The sequence below is a fragment of the Borostomias antarcticus genome (genome assembly GCF_949987555.1).
Source record: "Borostomias antarcticus genome assembly, chromosome: 21".
Classification (NCBI taxonomy): domain Eukaryota; kingdom Metazoa; phylum Chordata; class Actinopteri; order Stomiiformes; family Stomiidae; genus Borostomias; species Borostomias antarcticus.
Window position 1 is genome coordinate 15,768,182 of NC_140254.1, and position 19,554 is coordinate 15,787,735.

General features: G+C 45.5%; 1 protein-coding gene across 1 annotated transcript in view; it reads right to left on the reverse strand.

The window, feature by feature from the left end:
- Positions 1–9,733: 9,733 nt before the first annotated feature.
- Positions 9,734–19,554, reverse strand: part of LOC311322860 (zinc finger CW-type PWWP domain protein 1-like) — a gene marked incomplete at both ends in the record, with an annotated part of 11,349 nt that continues 1,528 nt past the window's right edge. The window contains 9 exons of the mRNA XM_084454978.1: positions 9,734–9,756; positions 11,408–11,483; positions 13,321–13,425; positions 13,590–13,665; positions 14,054–14,161; positions 14,594–14,600; positions 14,761–14,882; positions 15,037–15,103; positions 15,661–15,720. Coding sequence (XP_084311104.1) covers positions 9,734–9,756; positions 11,408–11,483; positions 13,321–13,425; positions 13,590–13,665; positions 14,054–14,161; positions 14,594–14,600; positions 14,761–14,882; positions 15,037–15,103; positions 15,661–15,720 — 644 coding nt within the window. The remainder of the gene's footprint in view (positions 9,757–11,407; positions 11,484–13,320; positions 13,426–13,589; positions 13,666–14,053; positions 14,162–14,593; positions 14,601–14,760; positions 14,883–15,036; positions 15,104–15,660; positions 15,721–19,554) is intronic.

A 19,554-nucleotide genomic window follows, 5' to 3' on the forward strand; every position in this document is an offset into this window, starting at 1 on the left:
GTATTATAAAAAATAGTTTAGTTTTACCTAGAAACAATACCATTATGGCCCATATTAGAATATTCCTCAGAAATAACATTCTTAAAATAAAACCAACAATAGCCTGCTTTGCCATCCTGATAACGTGAGCTCACATTTTTGCAAATTGGGTCTGGTGAAGCCAGGCTGTATTAACAGTACAATACAAGGCAAATGTATATAGATAAATACTTTAATGATACCCCTAGGGGGAAGTTTAGCAATTTCAGAATTTCAGCAAGGTTGGAAAAGAAAAATACTAGATAAGCATAAAAACAAGGAAGAAAAGGGACTACATCCATATGTACAGCATAGATTAAAAAAATACGTACATACCTCCAGTCTGTATGAATAGATATGTTTAGGAGTACTCATATATACATACATACATACATACAGTATATACATACATACAGGCTGTGTAGATGTCTAGTAATACACATACATACACACATGCACAACACTCGGGCACTGTTATACAGTCTGATGGCTGCTGGCACAAAGGAACGTCTGAACCGCTCTGTATTGCACCTGGGTGGGAGGAGCTTGTGGCTGAAGGTGCTCCCCATCAGCCACAGCTCGCCACAGAGGGAATGGGAGGCGTTGTCTAGGATAGACCTCAGTTTGTCCCTCATCCTCCTCTCCACCACAGACTCCAGGCTGTCCAGTTGTTGCCCCATGACGGAGCCAGCCCTCCACAAGCTTGTTTGTCTCCCCAGACTTGATGCTGCCTCCTCAGCAGGCGATGGCAAAGAACAGTGTGCTGGCTACAACAAACTGGTAGAAGCCAGTGGCGTAACGCAAAATCTCGGGGGCCCCGCAAGGATTAGGCGGGGGCCTTTTGCAACGAAACAGTATTTCGAGCCCTAGTCCTGGACCAGGGTTTTCAAACTTTTTGTGTATGTGGACCACTATTTATAATCAAGAATTTTCGGGGACCACTTCATACGCACACCGTAAAAATATGTAGGCTACTAGACCTATACACAGTCCTACCTGAATTAGTCCACCTCTTAATACTAGTATAACTGGTCGTTGCATCAGTAGGCCTACAACAGACTTGTAAAAAGAAAGTTTACCGCACACAACGGATGCCATATATCTAGTAAATCAGAACCATCAGAACCATTGGGACGGACATAGCCTATAGCCAGACTCAGCCATAACCTCTCCAAACACAACGCAGGCCTGTACACAGTATAATGCACATAATAATCAACACGAACGAGCAGAGGACAGACCGACAGACTTCAACCATAGTTATATTAATAAATAATATATTCTTACCTTAACAGTGACCAAATGTTCTCTCCTCCTTGCATTCGTCTGTGCGAAGTCCAATGCGAAGTCCAATGCTTGTTAAGTCCATCTGGCGTGCGCGCTGGCTTTCGATGCTGAGGATGGCTAGTCAGGAGAGTCTGTCCTGGTGCTTCTCAGATAGTTTTTGATGATTTTGAGTTTCGAAAAAGATCTTTCAGCACTTGCCACTGTGACTGGTATAGTTAAGAAGCGTTTGAACGCGGTAGCAACGTCGGTGACACTGGGCAGGATCGATGTATATGTCTCAGGAGCAGACGGTCGGTCAGATGATGGAACCTTTTTCAATACGTTTTATTTCTGACTTCAGAGCATTTCTAAAGGAACGTAGCTGTGCTGGAAAATCAGGAAAAGGATCGGTGGTGGGGCCTCTTCTGTAGCAGGGACAGCCTGGTCTGCCTGCACCATGCAAGCTGCAGCCATGTCCTCCGGCTCAGTAACGTTAGTGCTAGCAACGCCAACAGGTGCTCCAACGACGGCTGATTCAGTGCTAGTGCTACCTGCATCCTTCCTAGCGATGGTCGCTGCTGCATTAGATTAGTTAGTTTTTGTTAGAAAATATGATATCTTGGGTAGTTTTGCTATATTCTGTTCCTTTCTGTTCATGCCGTTTTTGGGCTCCACTTTGGTATTTTCGCTTCATTTTGCTGGCTCGCGTGTTTGGATTCCCGGGCTAGTAATTGATAAGTGAGTGACGTCGTGACTGGTCGCGTGCATCAAATCATGTGATGATTGGGATGTCTGTTCGTTTTGTAAAGATCAACCAGAAAATGTAGGCTACTCCATTTATTTTGGTGTTGTCCCCATACAAACAATCTGTGGAAGGACCTCTCTAGATACATAATTGATCATATCTATGGCAACTTTTCACTCTTATTTGAAAATGTTTTGTTTGGCTTCATGGTCATAGATACTGTAAAAGGGAATTCTATATTATTAATCTTATTCTTCTCCTTGCTAAATTTCATATTCACACATGTAAGTTCACTGGAAGAACTCCACTTTTTCTTGTGTTTATAAAACTAGTGTCCCTGTACTTTGATTCGATTGAATTCTCCATGAACAAAAAGGCTTCCAAGTCCTTGTATCTGCGAAATGCTTTTAAGGTCTTTATGTAATGTGCTTTTCCCCTGGTATATATATATATATATTATATGTTGTATACATTGTTCGCTTTGTATATTTCTGCATCTTTTGAAATCCCCCCTTCGTTGTTGACCGGCAGGGGTGGGGGCGTGGCCCCTCTGACTCCGAGGCTGCGAGGGTATTCTTTACGGGCCTGGGTAGAACATCCACAGCAGCCTGCTACACACATCGAAGGACCTGAGCCTCCTGAGGAGGTTTGTATGATTCCTGAGATGTATTATTAATACAAATACACAAGAAATACAAGGAATAAGGAGAAATAATAAAGGCTACGTTAGAAATAAAATAAAAAGACACTAGGCTTTATTTCTCCTATAGAATAGATAAGCTAGAAAAGTAGAAAAAGTGTTAATTGTCCTGCAGCACAAATACCAGAACACAGATATAATGAACACTATCAGAGCCTTAAATATCTATAATTCAGGCTCTGGGCTCATATCAGTCCCAAAGATATGTACTCATCTGGGCTCATTAGGGCGTCCTACAGTATCTACCATCTCACAATCTCAGCGGCTGTTAAGAATAGACGTGCTCGCTATTCTTGAACCTTATTTTGGGGATTTCTGCTTTCAAAACCTAACTAACTCTAACCCTATCCCAAACCGTAAACATAACCCAAATATAAAGTATTTATGGCTAAATGATTGAAATTGTTATTTCCGTCCGCAGTAAAAAAAACAACAACAAAAAAAGTTAAAAAAAAAAGTCACTACCTAAAAGGTTAATCTCTCCTTTATGATTCAGGAGCAGAGGCTCAGATACGCCAGCAGAGAAGGATCAACAAACCCATCAATCAGCACAGCCTCTCAGTCAACTCAGCTGTGAGTTGGTCCAGTGACTGTGTACCGTATACCCGGTATGACTGAACTATGACAAGAAAGTTTTTTTTAAGCCATCTAGGAAAACTGGGGGTTAATTTGCCTTGACAGTAGGCCTGAATGGTGTGTGTGCATGAGAGAAAGAGGTAGTTTGTGTGTGTTTATTAGTCCCAAAGCTAACAGTAGAATGGACAGTCCTTTACAAACACTCACTCACTCAATCACACACACACACACACGCACACACACACACACACACACACACAGACCGGAGAAACAACCTCAGGACTAAACCAATAAATACAGATTTTATTGTAAATTGTAATATATATAATACAATGTTGTAAAAAGTAAAATTCTCCTGAACATCAGGGTAGTAACAGTAACCCATGACAATGTCATAAAAGACACAGAACCAGACAGCAACGGTGCATGGAGCTCAACAGCCTTCCTCTCCTCTCTCCCCTCCTCCCTCTCCTCTCTCCCCTCCTCCTCCCTCTCTCCCCTCCTCCTCCCTCTCTCCCCTCCTCCCTATCTCCTCCCCTCTCCTTCTCTTCCTCTACTTAATCAGAAACATTTGACAGAACTCCTCATCCTCCTCTGCGTCAGCGATCAGTCTCTTCATCAGCTCCTCTCTGAAGCCCAGGACCGCCATGTCCTCCTCTAAGAACTCTCCCTCTCCTCCACCGTCACCCTTTCCCTCTCCTCCTTCCTGTTTATCTACTACCCCCTCTACCTCTCCTCCCTCCTCCTCCTCTTCTCCCTCTCTCTTCTCCTCCCCCTCTCTCTTCTCATCCTCTCTCTCCTTCTCCTCCCCCTCTCCTCCCTCACTCCTCTCCTCCTCCGGTCTCTCGGGGACAGTCTGGTCCTGGCTGGGGAGTGGGGCTAGAGGAGGACAGGTCAGAGGTCAAACAGGTGGAAGTCACAGCCCCAGGCTTATTACCATAGAGACCATAGGGATCAAAGGGCGTTTTCACACCAAGGTCCAAACTAACTTTGTTGCATTTTTCATAATGTCTGGTTTGTGTTCACATGATCAAGCGAAACAACGTGTAAACAAAAGAGACGCGATTGTATAGGTCGCTGTCTATTTGATGGAAAATGTGTGAGGGAAAATCACACTCTATAACAAAATCACTTTGCGGGCATCAATGGAGCAACAGCAACATAAGCTGAATCCCAATCTGAGTGCGCAAACCGCACTTGCGGCCCCTCGCACTTGTGGCCTGAGGCCTGAGCACTTAATTGAGTCAGCTGGAAGGGCCAGAGGGTGCAGGGCCGTGAATTAAATGGGACAGCACTCCCAGTTTCGCTCAATGCCCCTCCCACTTCGTTTTCATTGGCTGCCGCGTTCCTCCGACGCAGAGGCTGCTCTGACGCTCCCTTCAGCTCTGCAAATTGACCGATTGACGTCTGTTTTAATTTAATAATAATTAAAAAATTAGGTTGGGTGGGATATGTTTGCAGCATGTGGATTTCAAGATAAATGTTGTGTTATCTGCAAATGTCATCATTTATGTGTGATGCACTCGGATCATGACTCGGATGCACTCAAGCACTGTGTCACATGAGACGCGGTGGGCTGTGGGTATTTTCTACTCCTAAATTGCGGACTTTCGGTAAGTGCGGTTAAAGTGCGCAAAATGGCGGCGTGGCGCACTTGTGGACCTAGCAATTCCATTTTGGAACTACCCTGAGCCCTTGTGGACTTAGCGGGAACGCGCATGTAAGGCCACAAGGCCGCGAGTGCTCTGCACTTTCGCCTAAGTGCGCGATTTGGGATTCAGCTATAGACTGCAATAATATCTTTCATTATTATGATCTGGTGTACAACCACATAAGAAAAGTGGAAACACAGTATGAGCACATCTGCAGACGGGAGAACAATGTAGGATTATTAGACGTATGAGGGTAAAGGAAAAGGCGGGCCCTAGTTTCAGTTTTTATTGTCCTGTAAACTACATGATAAAAATGCAACCATCATTACCAGTAATGAAATTCTTAGTTTTATAGCCAACTCAACTTTGCATGTTAAGTAGAAATCATAAAATGGATTTCTACAATATGTTCTCAGTATACCCTCATTACACAGAAGACAAGTGAGTAGGCAATACATTACGAATTCACCCCGTTTGTGCTTGACTCATTTTGCTGCCAGTTACTGGCGCAGCTCTGCCTTTATCAAGTGTCAACATTCGTTTATAACCCACAATGCATGGTAGTTTGGTTTGCTTCCTATATTAGGTCCTGTATTAGGTCCTAAACAACTCTGCTGTAAGGACACTGAGCTGTTAGCATGATACCTTACTATCTACCGAGGGAATTCTCGCATGCTATGGCGATAGCGGTGTTTACCTTCCTCTGCTGATGCTGGTGCGGCCTGTGATTTCCTCCACTCTGTCACACACAGGCTGCAAACATCCTCCACTCTGTCACACACAGGCTGCACACATCCTCCACTCTGTCACACACATCCTCCACTCTGTCACACACAGGCTGCACACATCCTCCACTGTCACACACAGGCTGCACACAGCACCCACAGGCCCTCATTCTTATCTCTGGGGACTTTAATCATGCCTCTCCATCCTCCACTTGGTTAGAGTGTCTCAGTGTATTAGGTTAGAGTGTCTCAGTGTATTAGGTTAGAGTGTCTCAGTGTGTTAGGTTAGAGTGTCTCAGTGTGTTGGGTTAGAGAGTCTCAGTGTATTAGGTTAGTGTCTCACGTATGTTGGGTTAGAGTGTCTCAGTGTGTTAGGTTAGAGTGTCTTAGTGTGTTAGGTTAGAGTGTCTCAGTGTGTTGGGTAAGAGAGTCTCAGTGTATTAGGTTAGTGTCTCACGTGTGTTAGGTTAGATTGTCTCAAGTGTGTTAGGTTAGATTGTTTCAGTGTGTTGGGTTAGAGTGTCTCAGTGTGTTGAGTAAAGGCTAACATGAGTCCATTTTTTGGCTAATTTTTCTCTCAGGCTGTGAGCTGCTTGGCTCGTACCACCTGAAATTTCTAGTGTCTCACGCGGCATTGCTGTGTCTCACTGCTTTGATTGGTTGACCGGCCTGCAGAAACACAGCGACAAAACGATTTGCGGATAATCAGAAATGTCCTTCTCACCTAAAGCAAACCACACCGTGGTTCACTTGGAACCGGACCGAGTTCCAGCTTTTCAGGTGGACCATAGTTTGATTGTTTGGTCTGCAGAGTCTGAATGCACGTTCTCACCTCACCAAACAAACCGGACTAAACCAGTAAACGCACCATGGTTGGATTCAAACGGACCAAATAGGGTAAGTATGAAAGCACCCTCACTCACCTGTCATCCCTCTCTTCCTCTCCTCCTCCTCGCCTTCCTTCTTCACACCCTGATGGATGGAGGCCCCTGAGAGAGAGCAGAGTTCGATTAAGCTGCTGAAACACACACACACACACACACACACACACACACACACACACACACAACACACACATTAACACTAACACAGTGAGCACACACACATCAAAACACCAACACCCATACACATGAACATCAACACACGCACGCATGCACACACACACACACACACACACACACACACACACACACACACACAGACTAGTCACCTGACTGCACGGTCATCTCGCTCACAGGCTTCAGTCCTTTAAACATTCCTTTCTTGTTCTTCTGTCCTCCCTCCTTCACACCCTGTCTCTCCTCATCGCCTTCTCTTCCCTCCTCCTCTCCTCCTCCTCTTCCCTCCTCCTCTCCTCCTGCTCTTCTCTCCTCCTCCTCTCCTTCCTTCTTCACACCCTGACGGACGGAGGCCCCTGAGAGAGAGCAGAGTTAGATTAGGCTGCTGAAACACACACACACACACACACACACACACCAACACAGTGAACACACACATCAACACAGCAGAGCTGTCCCTGACTAAGAATGTACATAATCGGATCTGATTGAGCACGTCTTTCCTATCGTTGACTGATCGTCGGATGTTTTTCTAATTGAATAGGCCTACCTGTTTAAAAAATTACATTACAAAAATATAGACCTATAGGTTTAAATAACAAACGCACATGCCTTGGATTTCAATCAAATTTGATTGCCTAAAATTGCTGTTGTCAATTGGAAGTGCAGAGCAACATCCATGAAAAAAAAAACAAAAAAACATCTTATTAAATTAGAATAGAACTATAAATGATGCTCAGAGAGGACAGACATACGTCCATGAATGCATTTACCATGCTACCATGGTGATTATTCACGCACGCACACTAAAGAGATCTATCGAAAGCACATGAGTTATTTAGATTTTGTATTAATCGTTTTCAAATTAATTTCATTAATATTTGTTTTAATAATTAATATGCTGATATTATACCAAAATAGGATATATATCATGGCAAAAACCAGGCGATTCTGTGTAAAAGCAGTCATTCAGTGCCTGAGTGGAATAATCCTGTGCTTCTTAACCACATTTTTCTGCAACTGAGATGATTCGACTGTGAGATTGATGTTTGAATCAGTCTCCTTCCATCGAATCGATGAATATTCAGGGTCAGCCCTACAACACAGAGAACACACAAACACACACCAACATCAACACACACACAGACTAGTCACCTGACTGCACGGTCATCTCGCTCACAGGCTTAAGTCCTTTAAACATTCCTTTCTTGTTCTTCTGTCCTCCCTCCTTCACACCCTGTCTCTCCTCCTCTCCTCCTTCTCTTCCCTCCTCCTCTCCTCCTCCTCTTCTCTCTTCCTCCTCTCCTTTCTTCACACCCTGACGGACGGAGGCCCCTGAGAGAGAGCAGAGTTAGATTAGGCTGCTGAAACACACACACACACACACACACACACACACACACACACACACACACACACACACACACACACAAACACCAACACAGTGAACACACACATCAACACAGCAGAGCTGTCCCTGACTAAGAATGTACATAATCGGATCTGATTGAGCAAGTCTTTTCTATCGTTGATTGATCGCCGAATCATGTTTTTCTAATTGGATAGGCCTACCTGTTTAAAAAATAACATTACAAAAATATAGGCATATAGGTTTAAATAACAAACGCACATGCCTTGGATTTCAATCAAATTTGATTGCCTAAAATTGCTGTTGTCAATTGGAAGTGCAGAGCAACATCCATGCAAAAAACAAAACAAAACATCTAATAAAAATTAGAATAGAACTATAAATGATGCTCAGAGAGGACAGACCTACATCCATGAATGCATTTACCATGCTACCATGGTGATTATTCACGCACGCACACTAGAGATCTATCGAAAGCACATGAGTTATTTAAAATTTGTAGTAAAAAAAAAAAAATCATTTAAAAATGAATTGTTTTTAAATTCATTTTATTCATATTTGTATTTATAGTTAATAGGCTGATATTTATACCAAAATAGGCTATATATCATGGAAGAATCTACTCGATCAGTGAATACTGCGCACCGGTCTGGTGCCGCAGCGCTCACACCTGCCTCATCATATCAACGAAGCCTTGTGCATCGTGACGGGATGCCTGCATCCCACTCCTGTGGACAACCTTCCCATCCTCGCAGGCATCCAGCCCACTGGCCTCCGCCACAGAGGAACCACAGCACGTCTCGCCTGCCGGGCCGTGGAGCCTAAACACCTGCTCCATGACTGGCTCACTGTAACAGTGGAGCCTAACCACCTGCTCCACGACAGGCTCACTGTAACAGTGGAGCCTAACCACCTGCTCCATGACAGGCTCACTGTAACAGTGGAGCCTAACCACCTGCTCCACGACAGGCTCACTGTAGCGTCACCCTAGCGTCTCAAGTCGAGACACCCTTTTGTGCCTGCCACACGGGATCTCCTGCAGCAATGCAGAGATCTTAACATCAGCGAGGATGGGCGGACCACACCTGGCGTGCGGAGTGGGAGGCAAACACCTCCAATTTCATCCCAGCCGCCGGTCCTTCCCCTCCCGGGATGGACTTACCCAGACCGGCGTGGGTGAGGCTTAACCGCCTCCGGACCGGCGTCGGACACTTCCGCTCATTGATGCACAGATGGGGCTTGGTACAGTATCCTTTGCGGCGTCGAGGAACAAACCGCAGATCATGTCATCCAGGACTGTCCGACATACCAGACACCCAATGGAATGCATGGCCTGATGGTTGTGGATGACGAAACAGTGACATGACTCCTGGAGGTGTGCCCGGTTATATAGCCTGGGTGACCCCACCCAGGCTCGGGGTGGTAAAAGGATAGCCCCTCGGCCCCAAGCTTGGGGGGGAGTGAAACATCCACACCCAAACGAAGAAGATGGGAGAAGCCAGGCAATTCTATGTAAAAGCAGACATTTAATGGATGGAATCAAGCTGTTTCTTAACCACATTTTTCTGCAACTGAGATGATTCGACTGTGAGATTGATGTTCGAATCAGTCTCCTTCCATCGAATCATCGAATATTCAGGGTCAGCCCTACAACACAGAGAACACACACCAACATCAACACACACGCACAGACTAGTCACCTGATTGCACGGTCATCTCGCTCACAGGCTTCAGTCCTTTAAACATTCCTTTCTTGTTCTTCTGTCCTCCCTCCTTCACACCCCGTCTCTCCTCCTCTCTTCTTTCCTTCTCCACTCCTCTCTTCTTCACTCCCTGTCCCTCATTCTCTCCTCCTCTTCTCTTCTCCTCCTCTCCTCTTTTTTGCTGTCCCATCTCTCCTTTCTTCTTCTCTATCTTCTCTTTCCTCTCTACCTCGTGTTTCCTCCTCTCCTCTCCTCCTGTCTCTTTATGCTGTCTCTTAGCTGGGGGCTCCTTAAGAATCACACACGTACACACACACACACACACAGATAGCATTGAGTGTCAGTCTTACTGTAGGTTAGGTTTGGGCATCGTTTGGATTTTAACAATTGTTCCAATTCCAATTCTGCTCTTCATGTTCGGAATTTAGCGTTATAAGCCATATTATAAGGTTATTTACGATCATATACAGTTTTGTCTAACGGTGCTCTCTTGAGATATAGCCCGTTGCCGCCAACACACTCAATGGATCCATACTGTAGTTGCATAGACAAAATTCCTAAAAAACAGGAAACTCACCTAGTGGTCCTCCCAAAGTTCAAGCGAAGTTTACAAATGTATGCATTGTGAGTGAAAATAGTTCTATGCTAAATGATAAATAAAACCTGATTGGAAGCATACTTTGTGGTGATTTTTTTGCCAGAACATCAACGGACACCAGTGACCACTTGGTGAGTTTCCTGTCTTTGAAAAAAGTTTATGGTTTTTGAGGGATTTTGTCTATGCACCTACTGTATGGATCCATTGAGTGTGTTGGCGGCGACGGGCTATATCTCGAGAGTGCACTGTTTGATGAAACTTTGATATCGGCCATTGTATATGATCATAAATAACTTTTTAATTAAGCAATAAGGTACGAGAGGCAGTACTTTGTTGTGAATAATGTACAGTTTAAGGGTGTTGTTAGGCCCGATGCGCAGCTGTAAACCTTCATCCGAATCTGAATTTCGTGGAGGTTTACAGCGTGAAGGGATGGCTGTTGTATGTTCGGTGAAATTAGTACCATTTACAAGTTACTGTTGTTTCAAAATGCAGAGGTGAAAGGACCTGTGGTGTTTACAGGATGACTTCAGAGCTTGGTAAGCATAAACCATGTAATTCCTGAACTTGAAATCCACGTATATCATACTTAAAAAAACAAACAAACAAAAAAAGTATTTTTTTCGAGTGTGCCCATAGCTAGCAACGAGCCAGGGTGCGCGCGCCGATTTTGACACAGAACTCTGTACTGCACAAAACAGAAATATCTCTCGATGCCCAACCCTACCCTAGAAGCGTTCTAAACAGTCAGTGTGTTCACCTTGTTACTGCTGAACGTCCTCCTCATATTCTTCTCATGGTCCAACACGACACCCATCGCCTCTTTACACACACACACACACACACACACACACACACACACACCATAAGCAACTACACAGCTTTGATGAGTAGTAGTAGTGTGTGTGTGTGTGAGTGTGTGTGTGCGTGCGTGCGCGGGTGTGTGTGCGTGGTTGTGTGTGTGTGTGAACGTGGTTGTGTGTGTGTGTGTGTGTACCTGCTTGGTCGCTGTCTTCAGAGCTTTCTCTGTCTGATGTCCAACGCGTCTGGAAGCCAAACCTGGCCAGTCTCCTCTGAGACAGGGGGAGAGGAGGACAGAGAGAGGGAGGGAGGAGTAGAGAGGGAGGGAGGAAAGAAATACGGCAGTGGGGGCGATACAAAATGTGTTAATTCCCCTGTGCTTAGTCAGCAAACACACACACACTAGCACACTAGGGCTGTCAAATTAATAATCAGACTTCAATTAGTTGTCGACTTTGGGGAAAAAAATTATCTTGAAAATAGATCTTCTAATCATGCCAAAACACATTCCACATTCTATCTTTCCAGCGTGGCCAAAAAACAGCCTGTGTGTATGTGTATGTGTGTGTGTGTATGTGTGTATGTGTGTATGTGTGTATGTATGTATGTATGTATGTATGTATGTATGTATGTATGTATGTATGTATGTATGTATGTATGTATCTAGGTGCTAAGGAAATACCTTACTTCCTTAAAATCGGAGTGCGTCTTCTCGGCAGCCGGCAGGCAACATTGTAAACAAGTATTGAATCTGATCAAGTGGACCAGCACTATCGGCTGTTCCTCTTGTTTTGTTTTCAGTTGAAAAAGGCCTAATAAAAGGACCCCGTTTGCACTAAATGTCACCCATGTACACTGGGTATTACTTGGATACTTGACTCCCGTGAATGTTGTCAGAGGGACAGTATAAATATAAGTTCACGTTACCGTCTGTGCTTGTTCTTGACAATGGTTGAAGCTAGAATGGATGGACCATTTACGCCATCAAATGCTCACAGCGGAATCGTTTGGCAGCTTGGAGGCATGCAGGCAGCGAGCATAGAGCAATTCCTCTGCTCGCCCGCGAGCATCCAGGTGAGTGTGCCCGAGCAGGGGTATTGCGTTATGCGGAGCGCGCCCACTCAGCGCCATCCAAGTAGCTCCAATCGAAAATATTTAAGAGAAAAAGTCGAATATCATTTCTGAGCTCAGTTGACAGCCCTATAACACACACACACATACAGAAGAGACAGAAAAAGTCTAGAAGTGTCTGTATGTCACTAGAATGTGTCTCCATCTAGTGGGAGAGACACTAAGCAGCAGTGGATGGAGAGAGAGAGAGGGAGGTATGGATGGAGAGAGAGAGAGAGAGAGGGAGGGATGGATGGAGAGAGAGAGAGAGAGAGGGAGGGATGGATGGAGAGAGGAAGGGATGGGTAAACCTGGAGAGTGATCTTCTGGGCCTGTGCTGCCATGCCAACAGCTTTTCTCAGGTTCGTCTGGTAACACTTCAGCTGCACGCACACACACACACACACACACACAGAGTGCAAACACTACTTATATAGCTAGCCACAATTAATAACTATATCTACTACAAACTACAACTAATTACTCCTACTGACTAGTAACTACTAATGTACTACTACTACTACTACTACTACTACTACAGTACTAATTACTAAGGCCTATTTAACATGAATGTACTTATTCTTCTGCTAGAAAACCTTAGCTAGCTAGAATGCTCGATTCGATGCCGGAATCAATCGACGCTAGCTAGCTACATAATGCTAACTTTAGTTAGTTTTCTATTAGTCTGACTCAATGGATGTAGGTTTTGGCAATAAACCTTGTAATTCGTTGTCACACTGCCCAACCAGTGGCGAGACTGGTGACGCAAATTAATCAGATTCGGGCCGAGAGATTCTCTCGGTACCAATCAGATTCAATCCAGACTATTTAGCAAGAGCACAGTTGCTGCGTCCGGGGCTGGCTCCACCCAAGACGACTGTGATTGGTTTAAAGAAATACTGCGTTTCCCCCCCCCCTATTGCAGAATGGTAATATGTCCAGCTAGAGGTAGTAGTCTGTATCATCAAGGGAAAACGGAAGCCCCCCCCCCAGACTGACAGTGATGGCGCAGCTCTCGCTCTGCTCTCTGAAGGGCTTGACCTTGGCTCCTTCCACCCAGGCTCTGCTCACCGACTTCCCAAGGTATGTGACATGGTACCTGCACTGCTCACACACACACACACACACACACACACACACACACACACACACACACACACACACACAAACACACACACACACACACAATGAACAATGCTTATGTTTGGTATAGACACTTTGTTCTGTGAGTCCAGTGATGTGTGTGTGTGTGTGTGTGTGTGTCTTACAGGGTAGAGGTCAGTCTTCTTGTTGAATTGACAAAAGGTCCTGATGTCTGGATCTCTCTCCACCATGGCTGGCCACCTGATGCACACACACACACGCACATACACAAAAGATTAATATAGTTTGCAAATATTCGTGAAGGAAAGGGAACGTGAGGCTTGAGAGACAATTTGGCAGTGGTTATTTCGTATTAAAACCCAATGCTAATAGTTAACCTGATAACATTAATGAGGCAATCTGAAAACTCTAGAGAGCCTTCTCTCTTGCTGACAGCCTAGGACTCTGCCTGCGCACGTAGGGCGTCAAACAGAGCAGTCTTCTCTCCTCGCATACCCGCCCTTTTAAATAACCTTCTGGATCTACACGATTCACTTGACTGACCTGGTTGACACTAGCAATGGCGAATGTAGCCGAAAGGCGACGAGTTTGCTGGTATGAAGTGTGTGTGCATGTGTAAGTGTGTTACCAGGGGTATCCAGGCTGCTGGGCCCAGACCAGAGCTCCAGGCACCAGGCAGGACTTGATAACATCTGTCTCTCCTCCAGACCAGTGCTCCTCCGCACCTCCACACACACTGTAGGCACGGTCTGGACACACACAAACACACGTATACACACAATCACACACATTCTATACCTCTCTCCTCAGACCAGGTCTACCGTGTATGTGTGTGTGTGTGTGAGAGTGTGTTTGTGTGTGTGAGAGCGTGTGTATGTGAGTGAGTGAGAGAGGGTGTGTGTGAGAGAGAGAGAGAGAGTGTGTGTGTCTGTGTGTGTGAGAGAGAGACAGAGAGTGTGTGTGTGTGTGTATGTATGTGTGTGTGTGTGTGTGTGTGTGTGTGTGTGTGTGTGTGTGTGTGTGTGTGAGAGAGAGAGAGAGAGAGAGAGAGAGTGTGTGTGTACCAGGGTTAAGCTGACAGGTCCAGTCGTCAGGCAGGGTTGAGAGGTCAGCATCCATCTGCAGTTTCCTCCACCTGCTGCAGTCTGGCCTGCTGCACTGGACCCACCTGTCATCTAGAGCAGGGAGGAGAGGAGAGGAGGAGGGGAGAGAGGAGAGGAGGAGAAGAAAGAGGAGGAGGAGAATTAACCGTTGTGGTAATTAGAGTGAAATAGAGGGAAGAGATGGATTGTGAGAGGGAGAGGACTGGAGAGGATAGCCCAGAGATGTACCTACATTCTAGAGGGGAGTCACTATCCCCATCACTTTCCTGCTCCTCCTCCTGTCTGCATCTCTTCTTGTGTGAGTGGGAGACTCTGCTGCCCCTGGCTTTGTCCTGCTGCCCTTCCTCCTCCCCCCTGTAAGGACACACACTGTTGTCTCACACTCTTCACACACCACCTCCACTGTGGTTCCCTGCTAACCATGTTTGTGAGAGTGTGTATGTGTGTGTGTGTGTGTGTGTGTGAGAGAGAGAGAGAGAGAGAGAGAGAGAGACAGAGAGAGTTTTACCTTGGTGAGACCTGGTCAATACTGGCCTGCAACAGCTCAACTTCACTGAGTATAGCTTTGGCATCCTCTACATACACAGACACACACACATCAAATGGATAGACGTTATGGTAGAAATAGGAGGAGGTGTACTCCTACCTTCAGGCCATAGTCAAGCCCTACATCTCCTCCCAACTACATTCTACTACCTCGGGCGACTGGTTGCCCCGTCACTCCGAGGCCCCTGCAGACGATCAACACCGTCACGGCTCTTCTCTGTCTTGGCCCCGCAGTGGTGGAATGAACTGCCCACTGACGTCAAGACAGCAGAGTCGCTGCCTATCTTTCGCCGCAGGCGAAGTACTACCACGATACTACCATGATCCTCCCTCTTAAGCACCTACAGTTTTGTATTTATATTCTGATACTCTTGCACTTTGGTTTCAGCACTAGATTATGCTCTTAGTCACTTGTTTAGAAAGGAGATGCACTTGTGAGTTCTGGTGAGTAGTAGTACCCTGACTACCAATGTTAAATTAAATGATTGTAAGTCGCTTTAGATAAAAGCATCTGCTAAATGACTGTTAACGTAATGTGAGGTGTAGGAGAGGATGGAGGGAGGAGAGGAGGTACGGCTGTACCCACCTAGGCAGTTGTCCAGGGAAGGCTCCACTGCACTCTGGAAGATGTCCTCATACTGACTGTCTGTCAGAGACTTGAGAAGAGGGTAGGAGGAGGAGAAGGATGTTAGAAAGGGGGAGAGGGAAAGGGAGGAGAGGTGGAGGTTGAAGTGTGACTGAGATGTCAACAGTCAGTTAACAATGAGGTCCTCTTTTCTCTCCCTCACTCTTTCCCTCGTGCTACACACCCCTCTGTGAGTATTGTTGTTGTGTGTGTATGTGTGTGTGTCTCTGGTCTGAAAGTAGACCAGCTTCTCTCCCTCCAGGTGGGTTAGTGTTAGACTCTCTCTTTCATTCTCTCATCCCCCCATCCCAGCCATAGGGCAGCTGTAGCTCAGGAGCTAGAGCAGGTCGTGTAATGACCGCAGGGTCAGCGGGTCCAATTCTGGCTTCTCCTGTCCATATGTTGAAGTGTCCTTGAGCAAAGACACTGAACCCCAAATTGCTCCCAATGAGCAGGCTAGCACCTTGCATGGCAGCTGCCGCCATTGGTGTGTGAATGTGTGTGTGAATGGGTGAATGAGAGGCCTTCATTGTAAAGCGCTTTGGATAAAAGCGCTATATAAGTGCAGACCATTTATCATAGGCAGCAATTCTACCTTGGTCTGTGTCTCTTCTCCTTCCTTCTCCCCCACTCTCTTCTGTCCTGCCTCTTTCTCTTCTTTTTTACTCTCTCCACTTTCTTTCTTCTTCTTCTTCAAAGTCGGTTTATCAGCACCCTCCTCCTCCTTTCTCTTCTCTCTCTCTACCTCCCCTCCAGCGCCAGAATCCTCCTTTACTTTTTTTGACATACACTTCTTCATTCCCCTCATCTTCTCTCCTCCTGGTGCTCCACTTAGACTCTTCTTATTTCCATCCCCCTCTCCCTCCTTCTTCCTCTCCTCTCCTCCCTGTCTCCCTAGTTTGGCCAGCGGAGTAGGGAACTTAGACTTCTTTCTCTGGGCTGCAACACACACACACACACACACACACACACACACACACACACACACACACACACACACACACACACACACACACAGCCCTCAGCCTCATTTGGCACAATTACGTTAGATAGCTGTTTAGTAACGGTCAGCTATTTTATTAGTAGCTATATTCTATCTGGTTGTCTATTCTATTACGCATTTACGTTAGTATGCATAATTTAGCCTCTGATTTAACTTCTTAAGATGACTAACGTATATTAGCTACGAAAGGCAAAATAGTAACTAGCTAGCTAGCTAACGCTAGCTAAAGCTTTGCCTGATTTGTAAAATTCTAACTTTAGCTACCTGTTAGACTATCAGTAACTTTGTGCTTAATTTTAAAAAAGGGACAAAGGTAAGAGCTATCTAGCCCCAGCTGTAAGCTAGCTAGCACTAAAGTTAGCCAGCTAGCTAGATAGGTCACTTAGACGGTAGTGATAGCTAGCTAGTTGAGTAGCTGAGCTAGTAACATAACATTAGATAGCTAGCACTAACTAGTCTCCTTAAAGTTACTCTTACCAGTAACGTTAACGGCGTCCATTCTCTGGCGGTAGAGACAACAGCAACAGTCCTCACTAGCTCTAGCCAAGAGGTAGACTAGATGAGTAACGGGAGACTGGCTATTACTCTGTCCTTGTTTGGGTAGGTAAAATCCACTTGTTGTCGGCTGAACGCAATCCCACTAGTTGTCGGCCGAACGTAATCAAAAGGTGTTTCTTAGTTTTGAGGTGATTCCTGTCAGGAGTGATTATTGCCTAACCGACACCAACGGCGGTTGTGTCGCGCGCACACTACTGTTGGTGATGTTGGGCTCGAGCTGCATTTTTACCGCCGAAAGTTGTAGAGGTAAAACATCACAATCAGCCGATATGTTTTTAGTGCCGTGTGTTTGTTTGTTCGTCTGTTAGCAAGATTACGCAAAAATACCTGACCAATTTTCACAAAACTCAGTGGAAGGGTGTAGCATGTGACAATTTAGAAACCATTAAATTTGGAGCGGATCCGAATCACGGGGTGGGTATATACTATATACTAGGCGCCCAAACACGGCCAATTATTCACCGCCATTCATTTTTTGGACCAGGATTACGCAAAAACTACCAGACCAATTTTCATGTTGTTTTCTTATTTCGAGTAACACCATATTAAAATGAATAGCCTATTGCCTGTTTGGTGGTGGTGGGTGGGGGGCTTTTTTTTTTTCAAAATATCAGCGAGGGTCAAAGAAAAATATTTCTGTCAGAGGGAGGGCCATGCATTTTTATTTCTGAGCACTCTAAAGTCCTCTAGTGCCCCGCCCCCCCCCCCCCTAAAAAAACCAAAAAAACATCTAGAACGGTTCCAAAAAGATTTTGCTCTGGATAGGCTACTTGGCTGAAAAAAATATTTAAATGGGGGTACATTCTTGGAAAAAAGTTTGAGAACCACTGGTCTGGCATTGGTTTTCATGAGTAGGCCTAATTGATTGGAAATTGATTAAAAGTCAAGAAATCAAGATGGGTATTCTGTTTAGATAAGTAACTGCCAATAGGCTATTTGACTAAATATTGACAGTTTGAATTGCCAAACATTGACAATTTGAATGACCAATTTTATCTCGGTTAATTCGTAGCCTACCCTGCACGGCATTGAAAACATAACCTCCCCCGGACTTTCATCCTGGGCGGAGGTAATAACCACGGTAATAACCACGACCGGTTTGGCCCTAGCACTATCCATCCGTGTCGTGACGTCACGAACGGTTGAGGTCGGTGTTTCGGTGACAACGGGGCATCGAGGTAGGAAGAGAGAGATGGCCGTAGGCAAGGACGGGGCAGAAGAGAGTTCTGGAATAGATCTAAGTCTACGCGACCTTCACCGTAGGCTACAGATCTGTCATCGTGGTGCTCTCTGTTGCTGAATAATAACTGTCGTCCTACACTGTAGGGAGACTGAGTCCCAGCGGAGACTCTGATAGGCGACCGCTTCTACACTGTTTCTGGTCGCCGGGGATTCACCGCATGTTCTTTAAAACATAGTCGATGAAATCGTCGCTGTATACTGTCGCTCTGCCTCTACTGAAGGAATTAGATTATTTGGAAGATCTGCGGAATCAAACATCACTGTCCCTTTTCCTGTGAGTGGCTGCATTCATTAATTCATTCGTTTGATATTCTGCGCATAGTGTGTAGGCGTAGTTGTAGCATTGATTGCATTGCAAAATGAAAACGTGCGTTATTTTCTCAGGAATCGTTTTTCGGGGGGTTGTCAGTGTGGTTATTTTGTGATCATCCTGCAACGTTGCCTTTGTAATGCAAGGCTAGGCGAGCCGCATCCGTGACGGGCTGCCATGTGTCTGAAGCCACACCCTCAAACACAAATGATTAATGTCGCATCTACTACCAGTGACGCTGCGGTGCGGGCCGTTATCCTATAGAAATAAATGCTGCTTTGCTTTCCCCTAGGCTCTTGTACAATTTTAGGCCTACTAGCAATATGGCAAAGCATTAGGGAGAGTTGTGTGTGTGTGTGTGTGTGTGTGTGTGTGTGTGTGGGGGGGGGGGGCAGTTATGATTATAATAGTATACTGTGGACTACTACGGGTTCACAGTGGTAGTGTTACTACAGCAGAGTGCACACACTCGTTTATCCTCATATTCTCTGACATGGTTAGATAATAAAGAGGGGTATTAGGGACTTCATCTCAGTGATGTGAGTGTGTGTGTGGTTGGGGGGGGGGGGGGGGGGGGGGGTCAGTATTCTGCTGTGTTTTCCGTCCAATTTTTTATTACTCCAACTCAGAACTACAACACACTGCAAAGACATCCCAAGGTTGTTGAAGACGTATTATAGCCTCAAAAGTCACACACACACACTCCGGCTCTGATACTGTACAGTAGGTTTGTGTGTGTGTG